The following is a 25,459-nucleotide window of genomic DNA, read 5'->3' on the forward strand; positions in this document are numbered from 1 at the left end:
GATATCTCAAAAGATATCTAAAAAGAACATCTAAAAAGAACATCACCAGGCATACAACATAAGAAGAGGCAAACTATTCTGGTGGAAGTAAATCCGAAGGCGGTCACGGTACTCGTTTGCTATCGATCATCGTCACTCTGAATGCTCCCCTCCTACTTTCTTTTCCCTCTCTTCGACTTTTCTTCGACTTCATCGCTGAGAGGATCCTTTGCATCAACTACTCTCCCTTTCTCCTATATCAATTCGTCATCTGCTCTCCCTGCCCCTTTTCTCCCTGGTTTTACTCCAAAGCGGCAAAATGAAGCTCACTTTCAAGGTCCGTTTTGAAAACTTGCCCTTGGGGTCCTCACAGCCACAGACTGCTGACAATCATCGACACATAGGACCTGAAGCAGGAGAAGTTCGTCATCGATGTCGAACCTTCTGAGACTGTACGTTTGTTCCCCCTTCGCTACAACTAGCCAGCGTCATCGAGTGCGGGGCTCATCTGTTTAGGTTCGCGAGGTCAAGGTCAAAATCGCCCAAGAAAAAGGCGAATATGAGGCAGAGCGCATGAAGGTCATCTACTCTGGTTCGTATCTCCCTCTTGATAGACAGGTTCTCTATCCACGGTGTCATGTCTAACCATCGCTTTTTTTTCTTCTCTTTGTAGGAAAGATCCTTCAGGATGACAAGACAGTCGAATCTTACAACATCCAAGAGAAGGATTTCCTAGTGTGCTTGCCTTCAAAGGTATGGGATAAACCTCGTCTATGATTTCCGTAATGATTGGGTCAAAACTGACGGATTGATGCTCAGCAACCCAAGGCCGCCGCCTCTACCGCCTCCCAGGTTCCCTCGACCCCAGCTGCCCGAGCTCCTGTGTCAACACCCGCCCCTCCCCCAGCTCCCCATGCTGCCGCCGCTCCTCCCCCTTCTGTCGCCCCCGCGACCCCATCCCCGGCCGGTGCAGCTCCTGCTCCATCGAGCGGTCCCGCCTTCGGAGATCCTTCCGCCCTCACCATGGGCTCTGCCGCTGAGGGAGCAGTTGTCCAGATGGAGGCAATGGGCTTCGCACGCACTGATATCGACCGTGCCATGCGCGCCGCATTCTACAACCCTGACCGTGCCATCGAATACCTTCTGACCGTAAGCTTTTGGTTAAAAGTTACGCCTTGAATGTTTGCTAATGATCACGACAGGGTATTCCCGATAACATCCAGGAACAGCAACAACAACAACAGCAACAAGCCTCAGAGCCAGCCCCTACTGGCGCTGCTCCTGCTGCCCCCGCTGCTCCTTCCGGTGGCGACGAGCCGCACCTCAACCTCTTCGAAGCTGCCGCTCAGGCCGGTGGTGAAGGTGGTGGCCGATCTCGCGGTGCTGCTGGTGCCGGCGCCGGTGCCGCTGGTGGTGAAGCTCTCGGCAGCCTAGAGTTCCTCCGCAGCAACCCCCACTTCCAACAGCTTCGTCAGCTTGTTCAACAGCAGCCTCACATGCTCGAGCCCATCCTGCAACAGGTCGCCGCTGGGAATCCCCAGATTGCGTCAATCATCGGACAAAACTCCGATCAATTCCTGCAGCTTCTGGGTGAGGAACTTGAGGACGAGGAGGGTGCTCTGCCACCCGGCGCGCAGGCCATTTCGGTTACGGAAGAAGAGCGCGATGCCATTGAGCGTGTACGTTGAATAGCGTCCCCTTTATCATTGTTGCCTTTTATAACTAACCCACAATCAGCTGTGCCGTCTCGGCTTCCCCCGCGACTCCGTCATCCAGGCCTACTTCGCCTGCGACAAGAACGAGGAGCTCGCTGCCAACTTCCTCTTCGACCAGCCGGACGAGGATGAGCAGTAAAGAATTATATCTTCTCTCTCTCTCGACTTCTTTTCTTCCTCCCTTACTTTCCCCCCCTCTAACGTTATGTTCTATGATGAATACCAAGCATGCTGCTGTTTGAATTGATTCCCATCTCTCCTCACCCCGGACCTCTTCCCATGAATACGACCCAGTGCTCAGCTTGGCGTCCCTGAGTTTCTACTTGCTGAGTGTGAACTGGGCTTCTTCGCATCCCGCTGTTCTCTCTCCCTAATACGCCTGTTATGTAATTACCTTAATGGGCAAAATGGGACCTGTTCGCTGCACATAGAGTATGTGAGTAGTTGTGTAAGATTGTAGCTGGGATAAGTGGCGATCTTCGATCTGGTCATCTGTCATGGGGTGATTTTCATTGGTGGTCACGCGCATTTTATATGCAGGTAGACAGATATGCAGATGACCTGCGAATGGTTGAAATGTATCCGTATGATTGGAGAAGTTTATATCCTCACCTCCACTTGGGAGTTGGGACCGCGAAGACCGCCCAAATCAGAGTAATATTTCCTGAGGTCCCCACACAGCATTTACTATATATGTCGTGGCCTAGCCTCGAGTTGATATATATAGCCCTTATCGTCCCTTATCAGATAGACTTTTAAAGCTTGTCTCTTTGGTTGCCTTTTTTATGTCTTTTTGCCCTGTGATAGGTTTATATCTCGTAGCTACCTAGGTATTCGACATTCGAACTGGCCATGGCCAGTGATGCTCACAGACCATAACCAGCTGACCAGCCTAGATAAGAACAAAAAAGTCAATGAATAAATTGAACTAGTACTACTTACATGTAGGTATAGGTAACTAAGTACAGTAGACTAGAACCCAAAGATATCAACTCAATTCACGCCCATCCCCAATGCAAAAGGTATCTTACGGACCCATAACCCTAACATGCACCGAAAATATTCAGAAAAAAAAAAGAGAGAGATTTATAGTCCAGATCTAAATGAGAGTGTAGGTCTCAAATACAGAAGATGAACAAAATACAACGACCCATCCGTGAATATAGTACATAGTACAATTCATGGACAAGAAGAAGTAGAAACAGAAGTAAGACTTATTTGCAAGATCTCCTCACAGACCAAACACCCAGTCCACGGCGCCCAACGACCCGTTTCAGAGTCGGCAGGATCCCGTCATCGCCAAAGTCCATGTCATCCAAGTTAAGATGTTTGCGATACGACCAAAGTGGATGAAGTTGCAAGTTCTGGTCTCGGCTCTGAGGCGCAGATACAGCGTAGTCATCAAGGAAAGCAGCCGATGTAGGCGCGACCAGGAATACAGATGATGGATTCGAGCAGCTGGGTACAACCTGCTCCAGCTGCAACATCATCTCCACACCGGACATCCCCATGAGATCCTGCGTCTGGATCTCTGTGGTCTGGTTGTCACCACCGAGAAGCCACAGTGGCGGTGAGTATGTCTTCCACCAGAAGACCGTCGCGGAAGGGATATGGTGTGTTGTGCTAGACGAGACGATGCCGCGCATCGCTAGCTGCGTCGGGACGACGCCGCCTTGGTGGTACACGCCCATGAGGAAGCCCATTGCTGCGTTGAAGATGACCCACACAACGAGGAGGAGGCGGGACCGGCGCATGGGGACACAGCTGAGGAGGAGGGGCACGGCTGGGAGGAGGAAGCGTGGTTCTTGGTGTGGGAAAAGGGAGAGGAGCATCGTCGCGGAGAGCGCGGAGAGCGCGCGCACATTGCGCATCCAGTATGGCACCAGTGGCCAGCTGAAGAGGGAGACTAGCATGGCTATATAGGCTGGGCCGAGGAGTTGGAGGAGGTTTGCAGTGAAGTGTTGGTGGTGGGGGTGGAGGCCGTGCTGGGCTAGGTTGGAAGTGTCGGTGTTGTAGATGAGGTTGTTGAGGGGAGTTATTATGGGATCGCGGATGGTGCTGATGATGGAGGATGTCGGCCGGTAGAAGGTCGTGTCTGCGTAGACCGCGATAAAGGAAAAGAAGAGGCCGAAGAGGAGGAATGCTGCGAGGGAGAGTGGTCTGGTGCGAACGCGGGGTTAGCACATGTGTATAGGTTAGAGCTGGAGGTGAAGTGTATGCAGATTGACGCACTTGCGCTTGAACTGCGGCAGCAATTGTAGGCCCGGGAATAGAAGGAAAGCCGGGAAGGTGATGCGGTTGAAGACGCCCACGACGGCGATGAAGGCGAGCACAGCGTGGGAGAAGAAGGACGAGTGTCGCTGCGACTGAAGTCAGCGCGAATTGTGTGCTTTGAAGCTTTATCTCTCGCACCTTATTCTCAACAATGCGCCGAATCAGAACCAACCCCCAGGCAACCAACAGGGTCTCGAGGCTGTTGGAGAATGTGTGCGTCTGATATGTCCAGGTGACATACGACGAGGCCACCAGCACCACTGTTGCGCGCCGGTGACGCGGGGAAGGCACTAGCTCATAGATCGCCCAGTCCTCCAGAACAAAACTTAACAGAAACATCCCACCGCGCAGCGCATAGTAAACCAAGTGGGGTGGGGGGCTGCCGGACCCGATTTCAGTATAGAACCATTTCAAAAGGCTCATTGGAAGCTCGTAGGTTGCCCATAGTGGGAATATACTGCGTATGGGGTGTTCAACCGTGAACTCCCATGGTAACTTTGAAGGAAATGAGAATATGCGACCTGCATGTAGGCGATTTTGGTCAATATTATTTTCCCCCTTTGTATAGGGGAGTCGCGGGACTGCCGGATCGCGCTTTTTTTTTTTTGCTTTGGGGAAAATCGCAACAAAGATTTCCACGCGTTTGCGCAGTCGCCGTATGATTGCGATTTGTCAAGCGATTATTGGACAGTTGAACACACCTGCAAAAAGCTCTGGGCCTTGGAAATTCTCATCGGGATGTAGATAGCTTGGCGATAGTGCGAAGTAAACGCGAATCAACAGTAACAATAAATATGTTCGACGCCACATGGTTAGAGAAACCCGGGAACATTATTAGAAAGGATTAAAGAATGAAAAAAATGGTAAGGAATGAAGTGAAAGAAAGGAGTGGAAGGGGATGGGCTAAGAAGAAGGAAAGTAAACGCGTATTGGACAATGATATCACTGGGGCTTCGCGTTAAGCGGAGAGTGTAATAGATCAGTCTATTACTATATACATACTATACTAGGTACTATACTAGATATTACTATATTTTAGTCGAATCTTATTTCCAGTACGCACATATATCTAGGGATGTATACATCAAACTCTTTGTTAATATGATTGATACATCTGTTGATGTCGTATGTTGTATAGATCTCGTATACTACTCCATACCCTAAGATACGAGAGTTGGTAGATCGACAATCTGACAAAGAATGAGATAATTCCAACAGAACATATATTTCCTAAAATGCTCTAGTTGCCTGTCTACCTAGACATCGCCGGAACTAAATAGATATGTCCGCCATTGCTTCTGGCTTAGTCCAGAGTTAAGAGTTAAGCCAGGGCTGCTTGCAGGCAGCACCCTAGGTTCCCCGATTATTTGTCCCCAAGCTAATAGGCTACTAGTACGTTTCGGGTCAGTTTCTTGCTCCAAAGGGTTCTTTGAAGTAAAATAATGAGTCAAACCAAGATTGTTTTGTATATATTCTAGGCAACGGGAGAAACAAAGACGTGGGGGCTGGCTTTGGGAGCCTTGTTGGCCTTATCCATGGATACCGCCTTTGGCAATCCAGAACCTCATAAACCTCATCACTTGCCATCTACTCGTTACATCCTCGTCATTTCCAACGTTCACCAACTTTTTTTCAGACATACTACCTCTGAAGAATAGATCTTGATATCACAAATCTACTACATATTTGAAACCTCGTCAGTAATATCCCCCACCACTGAACCGCCCCGCACTATTCGAAAGCGACCAGCAAAGCTAACCTCACTTGAACATTAGATTCCATCTTCACCATTACCATGAGTGCTATCACCCTCACCAGCTCCGATGGAGTAGATATCTCTGTTGGTAAGCACAATTTCCGCAAGATGCTATTGCGAGTGGCGCTGACTTAATTCTGAACAGAGCGCACCACCGCCGAGCGGTCCGTGTTGATCAAGAACATGCTTGAGGATCTGGGCGACTCTGGAGAGGCTATCCCCATCCCAAACGTGAGTGTTTACCCCCAGATATTCAGCATCCAAGACTAGTCGCTTACACTTCTTTGTCCAGGTTAACGAGGCCGTTCTTAAGAAGGTCATCGAGTGGTGCGAACACCACAAGAACGATCCCCCCAGTGCCAGCGATGACGATGACAACCGTCGCAAGACCACCGACATTGATGAGTGGGACCAGAAGTTTATGCAGGTGGACCAGGAGATGCTCTTTGAGATCATCCTCGTACGTTTCGCTTTCAGACTTGCTCTTCGACGCACATACTGACTTCTCCTAGGCTGCCAACTACTTGGATATTAAGGCCCTTCTCGACGTCGGCTGCAAGACCGTCGCTAACATGATCAAGGGCAAGTCCCCAGAGGAGATCCGCAAGACCTTCAACATCCAGAATGACTTCACTCCCGAGGAGGAAGACCAGATCCGCCGCGAGAACGAGTGGGCTGAGGAGTAAGTGGCTATCACATGTTCATTCGATAGAATCTATGCTGACATTTTTACTTTAGTCGTTGAATGACGATTTTGTGTCTGTTGCTTTTTTCTAAAATCAGAAAATGATATCCTCTCGGCTGCTTACGACAATGTGCAGCGTAGCCCTTGATGTCTAGCAGGGTGGTTTTTTTTGGGGGGCGTTACTTTTGCTATTTTTCTTCCAGGGTTTGATTTGATTTTAAAAAAAATCGCTAGCCTTGCAATGACATCTGTTACAGAATCCTCCTGAACCTAGTAAGTAGCATTGGATAGCGGGGTCATAAAACCGACCCTTGCTCATATTTCTACTATGACGACAACGCCAAGTTGTAAAAGTAATGTAGCATATAAAATGCAGATCCAAGGCTGTACTACAAAGTGTGATACGAACAGTAACACCATCAGGAACAGACAGCATGGAAATGTCCCCAATGCAACGTCCCAATCAAAATCTACGGCCATCGAGACCATCCCAAAAAGTAGGCAAAAGGACATTCAATTCGATTCAATCAGATTTTGTATCAAAAAAGAAAATCCCCCGCCTCGCCAGTCCTACAAGCCCGCCCCCAGCAAGAAGACGATCAGCCCCCAACAGCAACAGAACCTTTTGCAAACATAATCCGGGCCTGCCATCCATATCGATAAATTAGGCGTGTTGGAAATCCATCATATCCCCACTCGGAACCGTGGAGGAAAAAATGACGACCCATTGGAAGATTAAGAAAAAAAAAAGATAGACACGACCCAAAGCAAGACCCGGATCAAGATTTGATAATTGAATTTTTTGTTTGCAATTGCACTCAAGAGTAGTTCCACAATCCACTAGCGCTCTCAAGTTCATGGTGAAGGCATGTTGTTCGAAATTCGGTTGTGGGCGTCACATCATGAAGAGGGTTTCGAAATAATCAAAAACCCTTGAACCACCCCGCACAGACAAACTTCGGTTGCCATATGACATCGCGAGCTGAACTGGGGCTTTTGAGAATGGCCGGACGGAGGGTGCGAATACTGAGGGTCCGCTTAGACCTTCAGGGTCGACTTACGCCAGTGTCGGCGCTTGGCGTTGTATCTATTGAAAAAGCAATGTATCAGCCATGTGTTCCGATTCGGTTTGTGTTAAGCTGTCTCTTTTTTCCCTTTCCTCCATTGTTGGGTTCGTGCGGTCGGCGGGTGGATGGTTATGTGGATATCCCCTTTCCTCTCTCGCTTTCCGGTATCACTCTTCCCACAAATGGCGATCGGATATAAAAAAACGGATTTTGGATCTCGAAATAAAGGTGCGATTTACCTGATGGTGTTGCCGGTGCGCAGACGGATCCACTGGGGGATGGGGCGGTTCTGACGCTGAGCTTTGGCAAGCTTTTGCTTGGTGCGGAAGGTCTTGTTGCTCTGTGTGGAAAATGACGGGTTAAAATTTGGTTTCTCGATTTTTCAGAGGTCTGACTGGGAAGGGAGACGGCGACGATGGCGAGTGTATTTTTCGAGAATGGCGTGAGCAGGGTGGTAACATACCGGCATCTTGAAGGGTTGATCGCGACGGCGAGCTTGTTGGATGGACGGATGAAGTTATCGACCTTCGAGTGTGGATGGTTTGTGTGCGGCAGGGCTTGGCTTCGCTTCGGTTGGGTCAGGTGATGTGGAATGAGTGCCTGAGGTGGTAAGGCGACAAGGCATAAATAAATTATGTCTCAGGCAAGAACCGCAAAGTGGGTCCACGGCTTGGAACTATGTGTGTGCCGCACACGGGCATTATGCAGTATGTACTACAATACAACTTTGTAGTCCGGTATACGATATACATTCATAGATATGTCCTGCTTCCTTGTTTAGATTAGCGCATATTCCAGGTAGGTGTTAGGATTATCATATATATATTCTGCAACCTTGCGTCCTGCAATGTCCTATCTGGTACAACATACTACGGTATAAGCAAGCTAGCTCTGGAGGCCTTGATTCGAACCCTCGTAAGCCGTGGATAAAGCTGGTCAGGCACTAAGAATTGGTGTAGGAATTTTATCATTGATCATTAGTAAAATTAGGGACCAAAGCAATACAATAATCATAACACAAAGACACATAGATCCATGCAAGATCGCATCAAGCCAATGCCGCAGTAATCAACCCGTATGTAATTGAATCGAGTTGTCGTTCTTCCTCAGGTAACCGTGGGATAAGAGACAAGACTGCTTCATAGAAGCTAATAAAAAACTGCCGAGCCAGTAATGCAGCACTTTCGAAGGCAGTTGGATATGCACCGGCATCTGCCCAGTCAATCAACCACACCTTTCCATCCCGGTCCAAGATGAGGGGTTTCGAGGACTTATGTCGTGATGAGTAATGACAAATTTGCTGAATTGAAAGGGTGGGATATCTTAGGACATTGGTTCACGCGCTTACAGATATCGAGTTTGTGATTAAACCAGTCTTGAACTTCAGCACTGTTCTTGAACGGACCGGCGCTACAATCGGTGAAGAATCGGCCACGAAATGGCCCGCCACCGAGGGGGCCAGGCTGCAAGATCGCAACGGACTGCATCTATTTGATCATGTCCGCAACCTGTATAGCGATTTGCCTTTGGTTGTCGTAGGGAAGGTCGTTCCAACACTCACCGAGGGGCTGGCCTGCGATAAAATCCATCACAAGATATCCCCTTGTGGCAAAATATTGCGTCTTGTCTTCAACTTGGAATGAGCGATAGACTCGTGGAGCCCGAATGCCGGTTTTAGAGGCAATGAGATTGAGAATCTCTGCTTCGCACGGCAAGACGCTGCCCCCGCCTTTCATCGCCAAATGCTGTGAGAGTCGCACAACTTTCGTATCGCCAAGGTCGTGTAGCACAGGAGCAGACTCAAGAAGAGTTACCAGAGTCTCGTCTGTGACGGAGTCAAGGTCCTTCCCGTCTAGCGGGAAGTCTCCCTCCGGATCACGGCTGTGGGGCTGTAGGCGAGACAGTCAGTAAAGAGCCCTGGAGTCTTTCGGGAAATGTGTAAGCATAACATACATCGGAGATCGGACAGAGCACTGGCTCCATTTTAGCAGACGAGAGGGCTTGTATAGCGGTAATTATTGCGGAGAGTCCCTAGAGTACCTAGGAATGGAACGTAGATATTAAATATCAAACGTGACAAGCTTAAAAGGTCTTGTCATTGTTTGGATGGGGTCATGTGCCTTAGGCAGAAGCTTGCCTATCAGCTTAACAAACATTTGAACGCATTGTGCAAGATAAATCACATTCATATGTACCTAGTAAACACTCTACGCTTACTTCTGACGTGGGTCGCTTTTAATATTGCTCATACTATCCATGCCCACGGATAGAGCATGGAGTACACCATATGCATTTTTCGTACCTATCTACTGCTCCCAACCCCTACTGGTGATAATAATCCCTGCGAGGCCTTCTATGCACATCCTCTTCTCGTAGAAAACCTGATCTCCATAGAAAAAAGAAAAATTCAAGAAAAAAGTTCAGCACTTTTATAATAACATTGGTCCCTAGAGGGTAAAGGGGGACCTTTTGGCGGAAAGACTTTCAATTGAATGCCTTTTACAACGTCGTGCTTTATATAATCCCGGTGTGATCTTATTTTTCTACCTTGCTCGCGTTGTTCGTCACCTGTTTGATAGTCAAACGCTTCCCCTTTACCTAAACAAGGCGAGTCTCAGCTTATAAGGGGATTTCGAGTAAAAATAGAGTCTGTTTTTTTGTGATCACCCCATGGGATCTTCCCAACATGCTGCTAACTACCCAAGTCAACCTTCCAAGGTTGGGTGCCAGTTAGAATGATTTATTTGCAAGACTTTGCCGTAAATATAGTCTGGGATGGTAGATTGAATCATTTCACGTTCCGTAATCAATATCATTTACTATAACCATGAGGCTCTTCTCCACTCTCGTGGTTATAAAAGCGAAGTTTTACCCGGGGATCTTAGGCGTTTATAGACCACTTGATGTCAGCCTCTATAGTCACATCGTAGTCTCATGGCTGGCTCTTTCCCCCATGGGCTCCTTCCCTCATAGCCTCTTCTCCTTATAACATCTTCCCCGCCTGTTTGCAGTAGCACTCGAGGTGAAACTATCTTGACAATTTTCAAGTCAGTCACTGAGCTGCAAGTCAGAGTTACCCTGTTGTGCCTAGCTTATGTCAATTCTGACGCAGATCTACAGATTTGTCCTCACCGGGCCGAACTTTTGCTCGGTTCACTTTGTGCCTGCAGGCTGCCAAACCGAGATGTTGGCCCTACCGGTACATTATATTATCGCCGTGCCGCATCGAAAGCAAGGTGGAACAAATCACTGGTGCTTCTACCTCGCGACATCCCCTACAACATCTGTTCGGGTCGATTGCCAACCAAGTTACACCGAGCCGAGTTCTATCCTTCAGGGAGGCTCCAAAGCCAACCTAGTCATTTCGCAATTGAGATATGTTGTTTCCAGGAATACCCAAGCACAGTTCAAACTTGATGTTGTGCCAGGGCTCTCAGTTGGGCACGTTTGTAACCAAATTATCCAGCATGGACGCCACAGATACGAGTTCGATATGAATGGCGTCGGGTGAAGGTTCTGGACCACCGACCAGCTCGATCTCTTTTCCGAATCTCAAATTATCACCAACGAATCGCAAGTTACGGCAGCAAAGGCTGGGATTCTCAAGTTATGGCCCGACCAAACGCCACTCCCGCTTGACCAAGGAGCCTATTACCAATGAGTATGGTATGTTAGGAACCCCCTCCCTTGGGTATATCCGGCGTTATAGTAAATATTTATTCTGATAGCAGTTAGCATGACTTTATTGTAATTCCCAAGATATGGAAACTACCTTAGCTGCCTGGATTTCTCCTGATGGCTCTCTTTTCGTGACCCTCCCGTGGCCTGGGCTGTGTCATATGCTAGTTCCGTCCTTCCCCTAGTTTTAATTTAGCAGAATGGACATGGTTATTCCCGTCTAAGCTGCTCCCGTTACGAATGTCGTCTCTTTATACTACACGTTTCCTCTACCGTTAAGATATCTAGTCTCACTTTCGTTTATGGTCACATATCCTTAGTTTCTGTCCACACTATCTTACTACGTATCTTGCTGTCTTGCCGTCTTCTTTGTTGTTCATACTTCAGTTATAATTCAAGTTGGTTTCATCTTACTTTGAAGGTATTCATTATTGTCCTCGGGTACCTACTTGGATTTATGTGCTATTCATTGAACTGCATATTCCGCAACTTATCTCAACTCATTTGGCAAAGAATTAGGGGAATCGCCAACATGAAGCTGAGGGTTATGGATTACTTAGACTGCTATAAAAGGAAGGGACAAGAAAACTGAGCGGACGTATTCTCAGTCCTGGAAATAGTGTGCTCCAAATTTGGGGGCTGCTCAGGCCATCTCCAGGACTTGCTCCAGTACTCCGTAAGCCTACAACCCTCTCTACTCGTACGACCGTGGACAGCTGTCGTATAGGGGCACCTTAGGTAGAAGTCCTGGAGTTGCGCCTGTTGAATGTTGTTTTAATCAGATCCCGGGGTCATGGATGGATTACGATGCACATGGTAGGTACCTAGGTATTGACTATCAAATTGACGGATCCCACGTTGGAACACCCGAGCGACGGGCCGATCAGGGTTCTTACATAGTTCGAAATTGCAGTTCTAACCATTCTGCGGCATGCTAATTATTTTCCATACTTCCCTTCTGGCAACACTAAGCAAAAATTGATCAATCAAAATCGATCGGATTTTGTACGCAGTACTCCGTACCGAGTAGAATAGAAACATGGATGGATCCAACATTAAACTAATCAATACCCTTGTACGGATTAGGCAAAAGGACCTACTTTGGTTGTAGTCAAAGCGTCGGACATCGGATATGAAACCACCCGACATACAAGAAAAAATAAAGTGGGATATGTAATCCGCACCACGGGTCCAGATCGAGGTGGATCGCATATATTATTTAGCGGATCAAAATTCGGTCGAAATAATATATTCCCCCGTACTCCATACATACGTACTGCCTACATAATGTACACCCGTGGACAGGTAGATTATGAGTCAGGTGTCGTATTCGTTTTCGGGTTTTCGGGTTTTCGCGTCATGATGATGTGGTAGATAATGATTATGTACTCCGTATGCAAGTGCCACATGCGCCAATCATGGACCCTGCATCAAAAGCATTGTACGGAGTAAGGAAGCAAACAGCTCGTGGCTGCCAAGTCGTGTTCCCCAGAAAGGGGCGTGTTCGAGGGGTGTGAGGAATGTAGTAGGAATGTACAGTCTCACCTGGATAGCAACATTGAACACATAACTATTAGCACGTATATAACTACAACATCTGTACTTTATAGAGATAACTAAGACCAAGTTTACAATCTGTATACCTAAATAGGCAGCTCCATTATTTGTTACTGCATAAAGACAGGTCGGAGTTCGGACTACCCGACCGGAAAAAAAAAAAATAAACGAGGGCCCCCCCTCTGAAGGATGATCTAAAACGAGAAACACCTGGTAACCTGGTAAAATAAAAAGGACATTTAGATCTCTCATCCCTTCGTTTGCCCCTGTCGTTAATCATTTACTCATTTACTCTTAATCTAATTCCTTATACATCCCTTAATCTTTCTTACGTGTACCTGGCACCTGGATTCATCTCTTCATATCTCACCTCTTCAGATCATTCCTCATCTTCAGTGCTTCATGGAGTAGAGATCCCAACACCCCCAAAAGTTTCAAACATGCAGCAGCCCGAGGAGGGTGTGACCGCTGTGGAGAAGGTGGTGGAGGACCCTCAGCTCAACGAGAAGCCCATCAACAAGCGCCATTCTGATTCCGCTTCCACTTCCACGTCAACAGCAAAGGAACACGAAACCAAAACTCCAGTCGCGACAGACGATGATGCTCTCTATGCTCACTTGCCCGAGCATGAAAAGGACATCCTGAAACGACAGCTAGATGCGCCTCTCGTCAGTATCTCTTACTTCGGTCTCTATCGATATGCCTCCCGCATGGACATACTCATCATTGTCGTGAGCGCACTCTGCGCCATCGCCGCCGGTGCTGCCTTGCCCCTCTTCACCATTCTCTTTGGTTCCTTGGCTACTGCTTTCCAAAAGATTATGCTCCGTACCATCCCCTACGACGAATTCTACCACCAATTGACCACCAACGTCTTGTACTTTATCTACCTCGGCATCGGAGAGTTTGTCACCGTCTACGTCAGCACCGTTGGCTTCATCTACACCGGAGAGCATGTCACCCAGAAGATTCGAGAGCACTACCTCGAAGCCATCCTGCGTCAGAATATCGCCTACTTCGACAAGCTTGGTGCAGGTGAAGTCACTACCCGTATCACAGCCGACACCAACCTGATTCAGGATGGTGTCTCCGAAAAGGTCGGTTTAACCCTGACCGCCGTTGCCACCTTTGTGACTGCCTTCATAGTAGCATACATCAAGTATGCTCCCTTGGCGGGCATATGTACTTCAACGATGGTCGCGCTGGTCGTGATCATGGGCGGAGGCTCCCAGCTGATCATCAAGTACGGCAAGCTCTCTTTGGAAAGCGCCGGTGCCGGTGGAACTGTGGCCGAGGAAGTCATCAGCTCGATTCGCAATGCGACCGCCTTCGGTACTCAGGACAAGCTCGCGAAGCAGTACGAGTCTCACTTGCTTCGCGCAGAGCGATGGGGCATGCGTCTGCAAATGAGTCTTGCCGTGATGGTCGGTATCATGTTCGGACTCATGTTCATGAACTACGGCCTCGGATTCTGGATGGGCTCCCGGTTCCTGGTGCAAGGGAAGGTTGATGTCGGACACGTTTTGACCATCTTGATGGCTATTCTTATCGGATCTTTCTCCTTGGGCAATGTCAGCCCGAACGCCTCGGCATTCACCAATGCTGTGGCTGCCGCTACCAAGATCTTTGCAACCATCGACCGCGAATCCCCGCTAGACCCTACTTCTGATGAAGGCATTATCCTTGACCGCGTCGAAGGTCACATCGAGTTCCGCAATGTGAAACACATCTATCCCTCCCGCCCAGAAGTTACAGTCATGAAAGACGTTTCCCTCGCCATTCCTGCTGGTAAGGCTACCGCCTTGGTCGGCCCTTCAGGGTCTGGTAAGAGTACTGTCGTCGGTCTTGTCGAGCGGTTCTACCTTCCAGTCGGTGGTCAAGTGTTCTTGGACGGTCACGACATTCAGACTCTCAACCTGCGATGGCTACGCCAGCAGATTTCGCTGGTCAGCCAGGAGCCTGTTCTGTTCGGCACGACCATCTACCAAAACATTCGCCACGGTCTGATTGGAACACGCTTCGAGCACGAGTCCGAGGAAAAGATTAAGGAGCTTATTGAGAATGCCGCCAAGATGGCCAATGCTCACGAATTTGTCACTGCTCTTCCGGAAGGTTATGAAACCAACGTCGGCCAGCGTGGATTCTTGCTGTCTGGAGGCCAGAAGCAACGTATTGCCATCGCTCGTGCTATGGTCAGCGACCCCAAGATCCTGCTATTGGATGAAGCCACCTCTGCCCTCGATACCAAATCCGAGGGTGTCGTCCAGGCAGCGCTTGATCGCGCTGCCGAGGGCCGCACCACCATTGTCATTGCCCATCGTCTATCCACTATCAAGTCTGCTCACAACATTGTTGTCTTCGTCAACGGATCCATTGTTGAGCAGGGTTCTCACGCCCAGCTGACCGAACATGACGGTCCCTACTTCAAGCTCGTCGAGGCCCAGCGCATCAATGAGGAGAAGGACGCAGATGCTTTGGACGTGGATGAGGATGAGGATAGCATCGAGAACATGTCCAAGTCTCACATTGCACGTGTCAAGTCAATTGCCAGTGGCTCGACCGGTACGAAGGATGAGGCCGAAACATTCCAGGACGTCATGCATCGCCAGGAGTCTCGCAAGTCCGTGTCCAGTGTTATTCTCTCGCAGAAGGCTGGTGAAGGCAGCAAGAAGTACTCGCTTTTGACTCTGATCAAGTTTATCGGCTCGTTTAACAAGGAAGAGCGATGGTTCATGGCCATCGGTCTTTGCTTCTCGATTCTCGCCGGTTGTGGTCAACCCACTCAAGCTTTCTTGTATGCCAAGGCCATTAGCTCACTTTCCTTGCCCCAAAGCCAGTGGGCCAAGCTGAGGTCGGATGCCAACTTTTGGTCTCTGATGTTCTTCATTGTTGGTATCGTCCAAATCATCACTTTCTCGATCCACGGTATCGCCTTCGCGTTTAGCTCCGAGAGATTGATCCGCAAGGCTCGCGGCAATGCCTTCCGAGTCATGCTCCGACAGGATATCAACTTTTTCGATCGGGAGGAGAATAGCACCGGTGCTTTGACTTCTTTCCTCTCCACTGAGACCAAGCACTTGGCCGGTATCAGTGGTCAAACTCTCGGAACAATTCTTATGACTTCCACAACTCTCATTGCTTCAATTGTGATCGCGCTTTCTTTCGGATGGAAGCTTGCACTCGTTTGCATGTCCGTCATTCCCATTCTTCTTGGCTGCGGTTTCTACCGCTTCTACATGCTTGCCGCGTTCCAGGCACGTTCCAAGGTAGCCTATGAGGGATCAGCTAGCTATGCCTGCGAGGCTACATCTGCCATCCGCACTGTGGCTTCGCTTACCCGTGAAAACGATGTCTGGGCATTCTACCACGCTCAACTCGATCGCCAGGGCCGCACAAGCTTGATCTCAGTATTCAAATCATCGTCATTGTATGCAGCCTCCCAGGCCTTGGTCTTCTTCTGTGTCGCCCTCGGCTTCTGGTATGGTGGAACCCTGCTCGGTCACCATGAATACGACGTGTTCCGCTTCTTCGTCTGCTTCAGTGAAATCTTGTTCGGTGCCCAATCCGCTGGTACAGTCTTCTCCTTCTCCCCGGACATGGGCAAGGCCAAGAACGCCGCCGCCGAGTTCCTTAAGTTGTTCGAGCGCCGCCCCACCATTGACACATGGTCTAAAGAGGGTGAGAATTTGGACCACTGTGAAGGAACCATCGAGTTCAAGGACGTGCACTTCCGCTACCCCACCCGCCCCGAGCAGCCCGTGCTCCGTGGTTTGAACCTCACTGTCAAGCCTGGCCAGTACATTGCCCTGGTCGGACCCAGCGGATGCGGCAAGAGTACCACCATTGCCCTCCTCGAGCGTTTCTACGATGCCCTTTCTGGTGGTGTTTACATTGATGACAAGAACATCGCCGACCTCAATGTCAATTCTTACCGCAGCCACCTAGCGCTGGTCAGCCAAGAGCCCACTCTCTACCAGGGTACCATCAAGGAGAACATCCTGCTCGGTAGCCCCAATGCCGACCCCACCGAAGAGGATCTGGTCCAGGTCTGCAAGGACGCCAACATCTACGATTTCATCATGTCTCTCCCCGAGGGCTTTAGCACTGTCGTCGGCAGCAAGGGAGGCATGTTGTCCGGTGGCCAAAAGCAGCGTGTCGCTATCGCCCGTGCCCTCCTACGCAACCCCAAGGTCTTGCTTCTGGACGAAGCCACCTCGGCCCTCGACTCTGAGTCTGAGAAGGTCGTCCAGGCTGCTCTGGACGCTGCCGCGCGCGGTCGTACCACCATTGCCGTTGCTCACCGTCTCAGTACCATCCAGAAGGCCGATATCATCTATGTCTTCGACCAAGGAAAGATTGTCGAGAGCGGTACTCATACTGAGCTCTTGCGCAACAAGGGTCGCTACTTCGAGTTGGTTAACCTCCAGTCCCTTGGCCGGGCCGCCTAATTCTCTTCATTTACTCTTTTTTTATTATTTATGTACTCATACCCCCTTGTTCCTTTCTTGATCCTATCTCATCTCCCTCGCCATTTCCTCCATATCTCACATCTCCTCTTTGAATCTTCCCCGTTCTTGTGATAGATTATTTGTTGTCAGCGGCGAAGACCCTGCAAATCGGGGCACACTGTCTCCCCTCGATAATTTTAAAAAATAAAAAAACATCCATTAGGGATGTAGGATTAGATAAATGAATACAATGAATCTCAATTCAACGCCACCTGGTTTCACTCCAAACTCCATCCATTTAGTCAAATGCTTTAACCAGTTCAAGTCCATTCAATCAGTGGAACCCTTGCAGTGTAGTGTAGCCCTTCAATCCTCCCCCGAAACCCCAAACTCCTTCTCCACCTCAATCTGCCTCACTCCCCTCGCATCAGCAATAAGCCCCATCAACCCCTGTCCAACATCTTTGATATCATTGTACTCATGCAAGAGCTGGGTATACCGCTCGCAGGTGGTATTGGGATTGTCACTGTAAAAAGCACTGGTTAGAGCCGCAAGATGCAATATGTACATCTGCCTGCAATTGAGGGAACTTGGGAGAGTGTTTACATGAGTTGGGTGGTCACCGAATTTAGGCTGGCTTCGAGCTGCGCATGCTTGGCTTCTAGACTTGCAATCGAAGCGCGAACGGTGGCCTGCGTTGGGTGTTAGTTCTTGATATGATGGGCACGGGTGGGTGCAGGGTGGGAGATACCAGGGACGTACTATTCGCTGCTGGTCTCTGTAGGACTTGGTTTCTTTGGTTGGATCCATTTAGATTGGTTTCAATTAGATGCATATGCATATGTGTTGTGGTACGTGAGATGCAACAGATGAGAGCATTGGAAGAGGAAGAAGTTATCCATGTACTTTGTACCCCAGAAATTATATAGTCCTGACCAATCATAGCCACGCTGAATAATCCAGTCCAAGGCTTCCAAGGATTCTGCTTGCGCGTCCCTAATTTTGCAGTGAGCCTTTTTGAATCGTTAATATGTTAATATAACTCCAGGGCTAAATGATAAAATAATTAACTACTTAAATACTCGAAAACAAAGCCTTGAAGTTCAAAAAGACATTGTTGCCTCGACTCCACGCGTCGGTCCCGCCTAATCGGATGCCCCGGATTGGGTTACCTGTTATCCGCATCTGTTCTCTTCTCTCTTTCAACTCCCTAATCCAACCACACCATGGCATATCTTCGTCAGTCCTTATGGACTGTGTTTGTATTAATTGCCGCGGCTCTCGCCCATGGCGGCCATGAGGCTGTTCCTGAGGGCGAATCTATCTCCCAGGATCCTATCGTACGTGGTACTACAACCATATTCCCCTCGCAAAAGGTTAACAGGTTGATTCCAGGACTCAACATTATGGACTCATATGATTCTGATGGGTTTGGCTTTTGGCATAATCTTCCCTACGGGAATGGTTCTCGGGGTATGTACTACTTCACTTACCTCTCCGTTTCTAACCTACCCTCGCATCCATTTCTAACAAAAGAAATTAGATAACCCGCTCCCGCTGGCACGTTCCCGTCCAAGTCGTCGGCACCGTCATCGCCGTGCTAGCCTACTTCCTCGGCCATGCCCACAAAGGTCGCCAATTCGATAAGAACCTGCACGCCTCCGTCGCAAACTGGCTGATGCTATTGCTCGTCGCGCAAGTCGTCCTTGGAGTGTATCTCAAACTACACCTGGAGAAGGCGGGCCAGGCTCGCATCCGTTGGATTTTCGTGCTGGCCCACGGTATCGTCGGAAAGGTCATGCCCGTCCTGAGCTGGGCGCAGATGCTATTTGGTGGCATTGCCTCGCTCGGTTTCTGTCGCGATGATCATCTCGGTCAGTGTCTGGCCCATTTCATCATGGGCTCCGCATTCATCGGATACGGTATTTGCTTGACTATCCTCTTGCTTGTTGGTCAGTTTTGGTTGCGCCGTACCGGCCGCAGTCAGGAATTCTTCGATTCGCTCATCATCGCCGCTTGGGGCTGTGTCAATACTTTCACCGAGCACCGGTGGGGTAGTCCTTGGGCTCACAATGACCTTCAGCATACTACTATGGGAATTGTATGGTGGTGCGCTGGTCTGCTAGGTATGTGGCTTAGCCGTACCCGCAGCGGCCGTCCTAAGCGTAACCTCATTCCGGCCATCGTCATCTTGATGACCGGATATGCCATGTCCGCTCATCCCCAGCATCTGATGATCAGTACTATGGTCCACACCCTCTTTGGATATACCCTGATGGCAGCGGGTCTGACCCGTATCATTGAGATCTCGTTCGTGCTGAAGGATAAGCCTGCTCTTTCCGAGCCGAACAGCTTCCAATACCTGACTCCCTTCGTATGTCTCCTCTCCGGTCGATATGGTATATCTAGGATAATACTGACTTGCTTTCTCTTTCGCAGTTGCTCTATGCCTCCGGCTTCCTCTTCATGGGCGCCACCGAGGAACAGATGGTCCTGTTGGACAACGCAGGCGTCACCCACGTAGCCTATGTCTTGATCCTCTACAGCATCGCTTTCCTCCTCTTCCTCTGTAAGTTGATTCCCTAATCCCCCACCTTTCTTTTCTAAAACATCCACTCATTCTTCTCTTCCAGTCGTCAACGTCCTCCTCCACATCTATGCCGTCCACGCCTGGCCCAACTCCGAGTCCACTAACCAGGACGGTCCCATCTACTCCACTCTCAACGGAAACGCGAATGGTCGTGCGCGCTCAAACTCGCAGCAGATTCAAGATGCCGAGGCATTCGAGCTCCATGGCTTGATTTCCGATGATGAGGAAGGTCCTTCTATGGGACCGCGGAAGAACAGTGACGAGGAACTTGGAAAAGATGAGACCCATCACTGAGGCCTTGCATTGAGTTGCTAGTCCTCTCTGCAAGTATATCGTGCATTTCGTGACATTATGTTAGACGGCGTCTTGGTTGGGTTGGGTTCGGTTTGAATAGCATTGCAAGCATTGCAGGCTCTAAATTGCCTTAAGTTCGAATAGCTAATATTATATCCGCACAAAATTGTACATAATTCCCAATTTCATGCAATTATCAAGTGTCAATGGTTGCTCGTGTTCTATCGTACATAATGAGACCCAGATCTAAGTCTGGGGTTATTGGAATCTGTTGAAAAAAAAGGAGATTCGTTATGATGCTAAAACAGCATATCCCAATTCAATCCCGTATCACCTGTCGCCCTTCCTTTTTTCTTCCAAATTGAATTTCCCTCATAAATCCCCAGCAACAGGAACCGTAATCGGGTTCCGGACCGGCGGCACAGCAGCCATCTCCACACCAACATCAGGGAAGAAAGGATGAAGCGAATAAATCGGACCAACGCTCTTCTCGCCATCGAACAGCAACATATTCTGCAGTGGTTGCTCTCTCGCTGAAAGAACATTAATAACATCCTGCGCCAGCGAACCACCCAAAAACGCCGCAACCGGACTCAGCTCGCTGCCCAGATTCTGCAGGAATGTCCGCAGGAACACAGAGTCCAGTGTGAGTGGCTCCAGCTTGAGTTCCTGGTGTCGGTCGCGCGATAGCTTCGTGAATAGTTCCAGGTCTTCATGTGTGAAGGTCGGGCGGTGGCCACGTAGTTTTTCGAATTCCCACAGTGCGCGCAAGCAGCTGAGCAGTGGGGTGACTTGCTTGCGACGCCGTGCGAGTCGTGTGTATTCTTCTGGCAGTGGGGAGGTGTTTGCCAGGATCAGCGGTGTGTACACTTCGCGCTTGGTGACTAGCTCGATGATCTTGTTTGGTTCTTTCTTGTTGGCCTTGTTTTCTTCTGTTTTGGTGGTGATGTCGATAATGCTGCGGGTGGGTGTTTCGTGAGTTGCGGGAGCCATGTTAGATTTGTTGCGCTCGATCACGAAGTCATGGCTGATTAGGTCGGCGAAAACGTAGCCGTAGAAGCCGTGTAGGCCGGCAGCGTAGAAGGGTCTGTTGGCTAGTCGGCAGGCGGCGTTCACGGTGGTGTTGGTTAGGAAGTCGAGCTCTGTGGAGATTGTGATGTCGAATTGTGCGAAGAAGTCGGGTTGCTTGGTTTTGACATCGGAGGTGTCGATGTTGAGCTTGACTCGAGGGTTCATTTTATGGATCTGCGGTCCTGCGACTTGCGCGCGCTGGAGTGGGTTGTTAGCGGATGGCGGTAGGTATTATGCTCTGGTTGTAGCTCACGTTCTTTCCGATCACATCCTGCTCACTTTGTGCTTCAGCGATGAAGAACTGCGCGCCTAGGTCCTCCTCCGTGACGTCCTGGTGGTCGATTATGGTGAGTGAGCCGATGCCCGCTAGGACGAGGTTCTTGGCCACTTCGTTCGCTAGAGCTTTTACGGTGATAAGGAGGATGTTGGCTGATCGGATCCTAGCTGTTGTTAGAATATGTGGGTGTTTTAGAAGCTGGTTTGCTCACTTTTCTTGCGCGTGGACTCCCCACAGCCGGATCTGTCGGTCGTACAGCGCGATTTCATCTAGCAAAGTTAATAGGAATTGGGTCATATTCTACTGGTTGGCCATACCAGCGCTGATTGACTGTGCGTTATCTTGTTGCTCCGCCATAGTGTCCACGGGTCGATCGAGTGGCTAAGATAAGAGTACCAGGTGCGAGCTAGGCGACTTGAAGCCCCGCAGTTGTGTGTGGGGGGTTTGATATCGAGGGAGAAGTATTGAATGGGTAAATTCAGGAGATGTGCAATGAAAGTAGGAGTTGCGAAGTTGTGAATGGAAGTTTAGAAGTTCCAGAGGTTCCAGAAGGTCAAGCAATCCAGGAAGTTCAGATGGGTTTCAATGTCAGGTGACCCGGGAGCTACGATGTGGGGCCGTGGGGACAAGGGAAGTATACAAACTTCATGTTGACAAGCATCTCTCGTTGATTTACAATCTATTCATTTAATATAGAATATGCTAGTTAAATGAGGAATTTGGACAAACTAGCAGAAAATGCTTAATATAAAATGAACAAAATAGGTGGTTTGAGTGTATGTGATTTCAAGGTTTCATAGATCACTAGGCGATAGAAGCTATAGATCAAGTCAACATAGTAGAGATTTGCCTAACACTCGACCCAATTAACAAATAATATAAAGGTCTATGGTGGTATATTGCAACTTGTTTGAACAAATAATCTACTACAATACTGTCGACCATTTCTGCAGAACTTCCCTTCCTTATGTAATGGGGGTTTGAGCAACAATCAAAGTGAAAGATGCCATCATCTCTGTCAGATGAGATTGGACATTCTTTGTTGCACCCAAAAAGGATATTGATAAACATTCCAGAGGCCACTTTTGTGGCTGTAGTCCGTTATCGTGGAAAAAAATAAGGTCAAAGAGTTAAGTGACACAATCAGCTATTAGCCCATGTCCGATGAAGGAGTTTACACGAAAAACGAAGTGCAGAATGAAAACAGGGAGATCAATGAAATTCGTGAAATCTGTGAAATTCATGAATACAAGGAAGTTACAACTCCCAACCTCTCAACCCGAAGTCACTCCACTATCGATGATCTAATCGGCCATCACGTGTTATCAACCTTGGGCAGCTCACAAGGTTGGCAACTCTCTGTATGACTTCTTCTTTTACTTCTACGTTAATCTTTTTGGATTCTTGTATTTCTGTCGGGTTGATATGTTGATGGTATCCCCTACCCCCTAACCCCTAACCCGACTTAGGTAACTCCCCACCTCTCCGGTACCAACAAGCCTGAATGATGGTATGTCTCTCGTCCTATGCGTCTGACTTAATGTCTTACGCCTCCCTTTAGTCAGAGAATTACGATTACCCTCGTGCTTCTTCCTCTTCGTCCCGCCGCACATCCCGTACTACCAGGCCTGACGAACGCCCAGAGATCCTCCGTCTCCAGCATCTCCGCAATTTCGTATCGGAACGAAATCGCTCCGGTGCCCACAACACCTACAACACCACCCTTGCCTTGGAAACATTAAACCGAGAAGTCGCTGAGCATTCTCTAGACCGATCTCGTGGTCGTACCAACTCTGAGCAAGTCCGGGCCGACGTCGATCGCCAGATCCAACAACTGCACTCCGAGACAGCTGGCACCGCAGAGCGAATTCGGAGCATTTGGCGTGACCAGTTCCGCTCAGAACGGGCTCGAACTTCGCTCTCCCCGGAGACAAATTCCCTTCGCCATCGTTTGCCCTGGCAAACGCTCAGACCATCGAGCCCGGAAGGATCTTTATCCAGGTCACCGTCCCTCATGCCACCATCCGGCCAGTCGGGCCGTGATGGCCAAGGACGGATGAAGCGTCGGAAGCTGGACACCGACGATAACCGCGAGGAATTTCGGGGCTTCAACTACGGTCAATATGGACAAGTGGTGCCGGGAATGCTGCAAATGGAAGTCGCCAGCTGCGACGGAGGAAGCTACGATCCGGATAGCGGGTATTCGCGTCCGGAGAACGTTTTGGAAAACAATACAAGTGTCTACTCTACCAAAGAGGCCCGGTGCAACTTGGTCCTCTGTCATCGGGGGGAGGCCCCGTTCTGTTTGAAGAAGATCGTTATCAGAGCCCCTCAATGCGGGTTCGATGCTCCGTATGTCCACCAGGCGAGGCTGTATATTGGACTGATGGCTAATTATGGCTAATCAAACCAGAATACAAGAAGGCATGGTCTTCGTCTCCATGACCTCTGATGAACTGCTTGCCCGCACCGCCCAATACCAAATCCAATACTCCAGCGGCCGCTACCGCCGCAGTGGCCGCCGCAGCGGCATGCAACCATCCCAGGAATACCTCACTGGGTTCCGACCGCCACTCCAAAACCTCGAACGCACAGTCCTCATGAGCCCACATTCCGCCGCGGTTCCGCATACCGCAGAAGACCCGCAAACGCAGTTCCGTATCACCACCGAGTACGACGAGAATAACGAGGATTCTGGAGATGACGAAGACTGGCGCTCTGCATTGCTCGAGAGAACCCAGGCCGAACAGATGGAAGACCCTTTATCGGATACCGACGAAAGTCCAACCGATGAGGAGGACCCTCCAAGCAGAAATCAACGTCGCCGGCAAGTCGAGTCTGAACGGCTAAGTGCTCTCAGCCGTGTCAGCGAACAGAGACTACGCCATACCCCGAGTCTCGTGCATCCAAATCCCCTGGCGGAGCCTGATCACCCAACAGCCGAAGTTTTGAAGCCACATGCGCGTTTCTTTATCGAGCGAGAGAAGAGCATGGTTACCATCAAATTTGATCCACCTCCGTATGTATCATCAGTATTGGATGTGGATAACCGAATACTGACGTCTCAAGATCTGGTCGGTTCATTCTCATTAAGCTGTGGAGCCCGCGAGCCCACGGGAATATTGATATCGAAAGCATCATCGCCCATGGGTATGCAGGTCCGCGGTTCTTCCCAAGTATCGCTGCTCGCTAGCAGTTGAAATAAGGAGTTTTTGTATAGGCTTTTCTTTTTGAATCACAGGGATAGAAGCTTTTCTTTTTCTTTTAGTCCATAGTTTCTCGGCCTAGAATTTCTTACTACATACCACTATAGTAAGACGACGTTATGAATGATTATGATATGACTTTCCGGTTTACCTTCCATTTTCCCTGTTCTATCGTGCAAACAGTATATGTAGACCACCCGAACTAGTAGTATGTAGGATCAAATGGTCTAGTAGCTTTTTTGAGAACATTCTCAAATCATCTTTCTTGATAGATGAATAGACCATCTCTTCCCAGTTACTTCCAGCGTCACAGGTGATAGTATGTCGTTTTCGATCAAGAAAAATTTAGGTAGAAAGATGGTAATTATGCGCGGATATTTCACGTACGTCGGAATGCGGGGGACATATGGGAGATGCAAGCATAGCCCTAATCATTCGAATGTTTACCTATAATGCGCTGTAGGCTCTCCTAAATACTATAGGCCCCTCACAATCCTCGATACTTCCCTATTTCCAATCTCGGTACCTGCATACGTAGCTTTCCAAAAATAACTACAGCTGTGACCCACTCCCTCTCCATCGACTACGACGTTCACCACTGAAAGCCAGCGTGGATCTATAAGCCCCTCAACCCCACTGGCCTTGACAACATCGTCGCATGTCTACATACCGCCCTATAAACGACAACTTGCAATTTGAATAGAGGTTCGATGGCAGCAATCTGGTAGAGATGACGTTGATTTCAGTTATGTGATATAGCAAGTAGCTCCGTGAGTGTTGAATGTTGTCTCTCTCGACCGGGCTAGATTCCTCTCGACGAATTGATCGACGCCAAGGTGGTTAGTGGGGTCGGATTTCCCCG

General features: G+C 49.1%; 10 protein-coding genes across 10 annotated transcripts; 5 read left to right on the top strand and 5 right to left on the bottom strand.

The window, feature by feature from the left end:
* Nucleotides 1-171: 171 nt before the first annotated feature.
* N7455_005963 (putative UV excision repair protein (RadW)) lies at nucleotides 172-1,890 on the top strand. The gene is made up of 7 exons (XM_040956606.2): nucleotides 172-316; nucleotides 384-431; nucleotides 496-571; nucleotides 653-732; nucleotides 799-1,128; nucleotides 1,182-1,658; nucleotides 1,717-1,890. Exons 1-7 carry the CDS (start codon nucleotides 299-301, stop codon nucleotides 1,831-1,833), a joined length of 1,146 nt encoding a protein of 381 aa, XP_040813034.1. The 5' UTR covers nucleotides 172-298; the 3' UTR covers nucleotides 1,834-1,890.
* Nucleotides 1,891-2,908: 1,018 nt separating this feature from the next.
* Nucleotides 2,909-4,778, bottom strand: smp3 (glycosylphosphatidylinositol-alpha 1,2 mannosyltransferase smp3; the record flags this gene model as incomplete). The annotated part of the gene is made up of 4 exons (XM_040956561.2): nucleotides 2,909-3,854; nucleotides 3,927-4,054; nucleotides 4,107-4,489; nucleotides 4,670-4,778. The coding sequence occupies 4 exons, from the start codon at nucleotides 4,776-4,778 to the stop codon at nucleotides 2,909-2,911; spliced, it is 1,566 nt and encodes a 521-aa protein (XP_040812996.2).
* Nucleotides 4,779-5,550: 772 nt separating this feature from the next.
* skpA (SCF ubiquitin ligase subunit skpA) lies at nucleotides 5,551-6,655 on the top strand. The gene is made up of 6 exons (XM_065605161.1): nucleotides 5,551-5,664; nucleotides 5,744-5,812; nucleotides 5,870-5,955; nucleotides 6,017-6,184; nucleotides 6,237-6,406; nucleotides 6,463-6,655. Exons 2-6 carry the CDS (start codon nucleotides 5,764-5,766, stop codon nucleotides 6,467-6,469), a joined length of 480 nt encoding a protein of 159 aa, XP_065462061.1. The 5' UTR covers nucleotides 5,551-5,664; nucleotides 5,744-5,763; the 3' UTR covers nucleotides 6,470-6,655.
* A 494-nt stretch (nucleotides 6,656-7,149) lies between these two features.
* N7455_005966 (eL39 family ribosomal protein) lies at nucleotides 7,150-8,963 on the bottom strand (the record flags this gene model as incomplete). The annotated part of the gene is made up of 5 exons (XM_065605162.1): nucleotides 7,150-7,496; nucleotides 7,716-7,816; nucleotides 7,872-8,043; nucleotides 8,550-8,776; nucleotides 8,817-8,963. 5 exons carry the CDS (start codon nucleotides 8,961-8,963, stop codon nucleotides 7,448-7,450), a joined length of 696 nt encoding a protein of 231 aa, XP_065462062.1. The 3' UTR covers nucleotides 7,150-7,447.
* N7455_005967 (uncharacterized protein) lies at nucleotides 8,964-9,459 on the bottom strand (the record flags this gene model as incomplete). The annotated part of the gene is made up of 2 exons (XM_040956514.2): nucleotides 8,964-9,365; nucleotides 9,430-9,459. The coding sequence occupies 2 exons, from the start codon at nucleotides 9,457-9,459 to the stop codon at nucleotides 8,964-8,966; spliced, it is 432 nt and encodes a 143-aa protein (XP_040812937.2).
* A 3,692-nt stretch (nucleotides 9,460-13,151) lies between these two features.
* mdr1 (ABC multidrug transporter Mdr1) lies at nucleotides 13,152-17,159 on the top strand (the record flags this gene model as incomplete). The annotated part of the gene is made up of 1 exon (XM_040956613.2): nucleotides 13,152-17,159. One exon carries the CDS (start codon nucleotides 13,152-13,154, stop codon nucleotides 17,157-17,159), a length of 4,008 nt encoding a protein of 1,335 aa, XP_040813023.2.
* A 271-nt stretch (nucleotides 17,160-17,430) lies between these two features.
* Nucleotides 17,431-18,035, bottom strand: N7455_005969 (SWI5/SAE3 family protein). Its single transcript, XM_040956624.2, has 3 exons — nucleotides 17,922-18,035; nucleotides 17,766-17,851; nucleotides 17,431-17,685 (listed from the first exon to the last, which is right to left on the bottom strand). Exons 1-3 carry the CDS (start codon nucleotides 17,967-17,969, stop codon nucleotides 17,526-17,528), a joined length of 294 nt encoding a protein of 97 aa, XP_040813043.2. The 5' UTR covers nucleotides 17,970-18,035; the 3' UTR covers nucleotides 17,431-17,525.
* Nucleotides 18,036-18,385: 350 nt separating this feature from the next.
* N7455_005970 (Ytp1 family protein) lies at nucleotides 18,386-20,043 on the top strand (the record flags this gene model as incomplete). Its single annotated transcript, XM_040956695.2, has 5 exons — nucleotides 18,386-18,499; nucleotides 18,555-18,632; nucleotides 18,703-19,533; nucleotides 19,599-19,728; nucleotides 19,793-20,043. 5 exons carry the CDS (start codon nucleotides 18,386-18,388, stop codon nucleotides 20,041-20,043), a joined length of 1,404 nt encoding a protein of 467 aa, XP_040813035.2.
* A 372-nt stretch (nucleotides 20,044-20,415) lies between these two features.
* On the bottom strand, nucleotides 20,416-21,748 carry N7455_005971 (E1 ubiquitin-activating protein AOS1; the record flags this gene model as incomplete). The annotated part of the gene is made up of 4 exons (XM_040956544.2): nucleotides 20,416-21,312; nucleotides 21,368-21,554; nucleotides 21,603-21,660; nucleotides 21,709-21,748. 4 exons carry the CDS (start codon nucleotides 21,746-21,748, stop codon nucleotides 20,416-20,418), a joined length of 1,182 nt encoding a protein of 393 aa, XP_040812885.2.
* A 1,035-nt stretch (nucleotides 21,749-22,783) lies between these two features.
* Nucleotides 22,784-24,676, top strand: N7455_005972 (uncharacterized protein). The gene is made up of 3 exons (XM_065605163.1): nucleotides 22,784-22,901; nucleotides 22,953-23,743; nucleotides 23,805-24,676. The coding sequence occupies exons 1-3, from the start codon at nucleotides 22,896-22,898 to the stop codon at nucleotides 24,589-24,591; spliced, it is 1,584 nt and encodes a 527-aa protein (XP_065462063.1). The 5' UTR covers nucleotides 22,784-22,895; the 3' UTR covers nucleotides 24,592-24,676.
* Nucleotides 24,677-25,459: the final 783 nt, after the last annotated feature.

The sequence above is a fragment of the Penicillium solitum genome (genome assembly GCF_028829755.1).
Source record: "Penicillium solitum strain IBT 25940 chromosome Unknown utg000003l_segment0_segment0, whole genome shotgun sequence".
In the NCBI taxonomy this organism is placed as follows: domain Eukaryota; kingdom Fungi; phylum Ascomycota; class Eurotiomycetes; order Eurotiales; family Aspergillaceae; genus Penicillium; species Penicillium solitum.

Bases quoted from the DNA above. Each gene is read 5' to 3' on its own strand.
- N7455_005969 (XM_040956624.2), bottom strand. From the start codon at position 17,969: ATGGATCCAACCAAAGAAACCAAGTCCTACAGAGACCAGCAGCGAATA. The intron at 17,852-17,921 runs GTACGTCCCTGG...CACCCAACGCAG, and splicing joins ACAGAGACCAGCAGCGAATA to GCCACCGTTCGCGCTTCGAT. The intron at 17,686-17,765 runs GTAAACACTCTC...TGCTTTTTACAG, and splicing joins TCGGTGACCACCCAACTCAT to TGACAATCCCAATACCACCT.
- N7455_005963 (XM_040956606.2), top strand. The intron at 572-652 runs GTTCGTATCTCC...TTCTCTTTGTAG, and splicing joins CATGAAGGTCATCTACTCTG to GAAAGATCCTTCAGGATGAC. The intron at 1,129-1,181 runs GTAAGCTTTTGG...TGATCACGACAG, and splicing joins CCATCGAATACCTTCTGACC to GGTATTCCCGATAACATCCA.
- N7455_005972 (XM_065605163.1), top strand. The intron at 23,744-23,804 runs GTATGTCCACCA...TAATCAAACCAG, and splicing joins CAATGCGGGTTCGATGCTCC to AATACAAGAAGGCATGGTCT.
- skpA (XM_065605161.1), top strand. From the start codon at position 5,764: ATGAGTGCTATCACCCTCACCAGCTCCGATGGAGTAGATATCTCTGTT. The intron at 5,956-6,016 runs GTGAGTGTTTAC...TTCTTTGTCCAG, and splicing joins AGGCTATCCCCATCCCAAAC to GTTAACGAGGCCGTTCTTAA. The intron at 6,185-6,236 runs GTACGTTTCGCT...GACTTCTCCTAG, and splicing joins TGCTCTTTGAGATCATCCTC to GCTGCCAACTACTTGGATAT.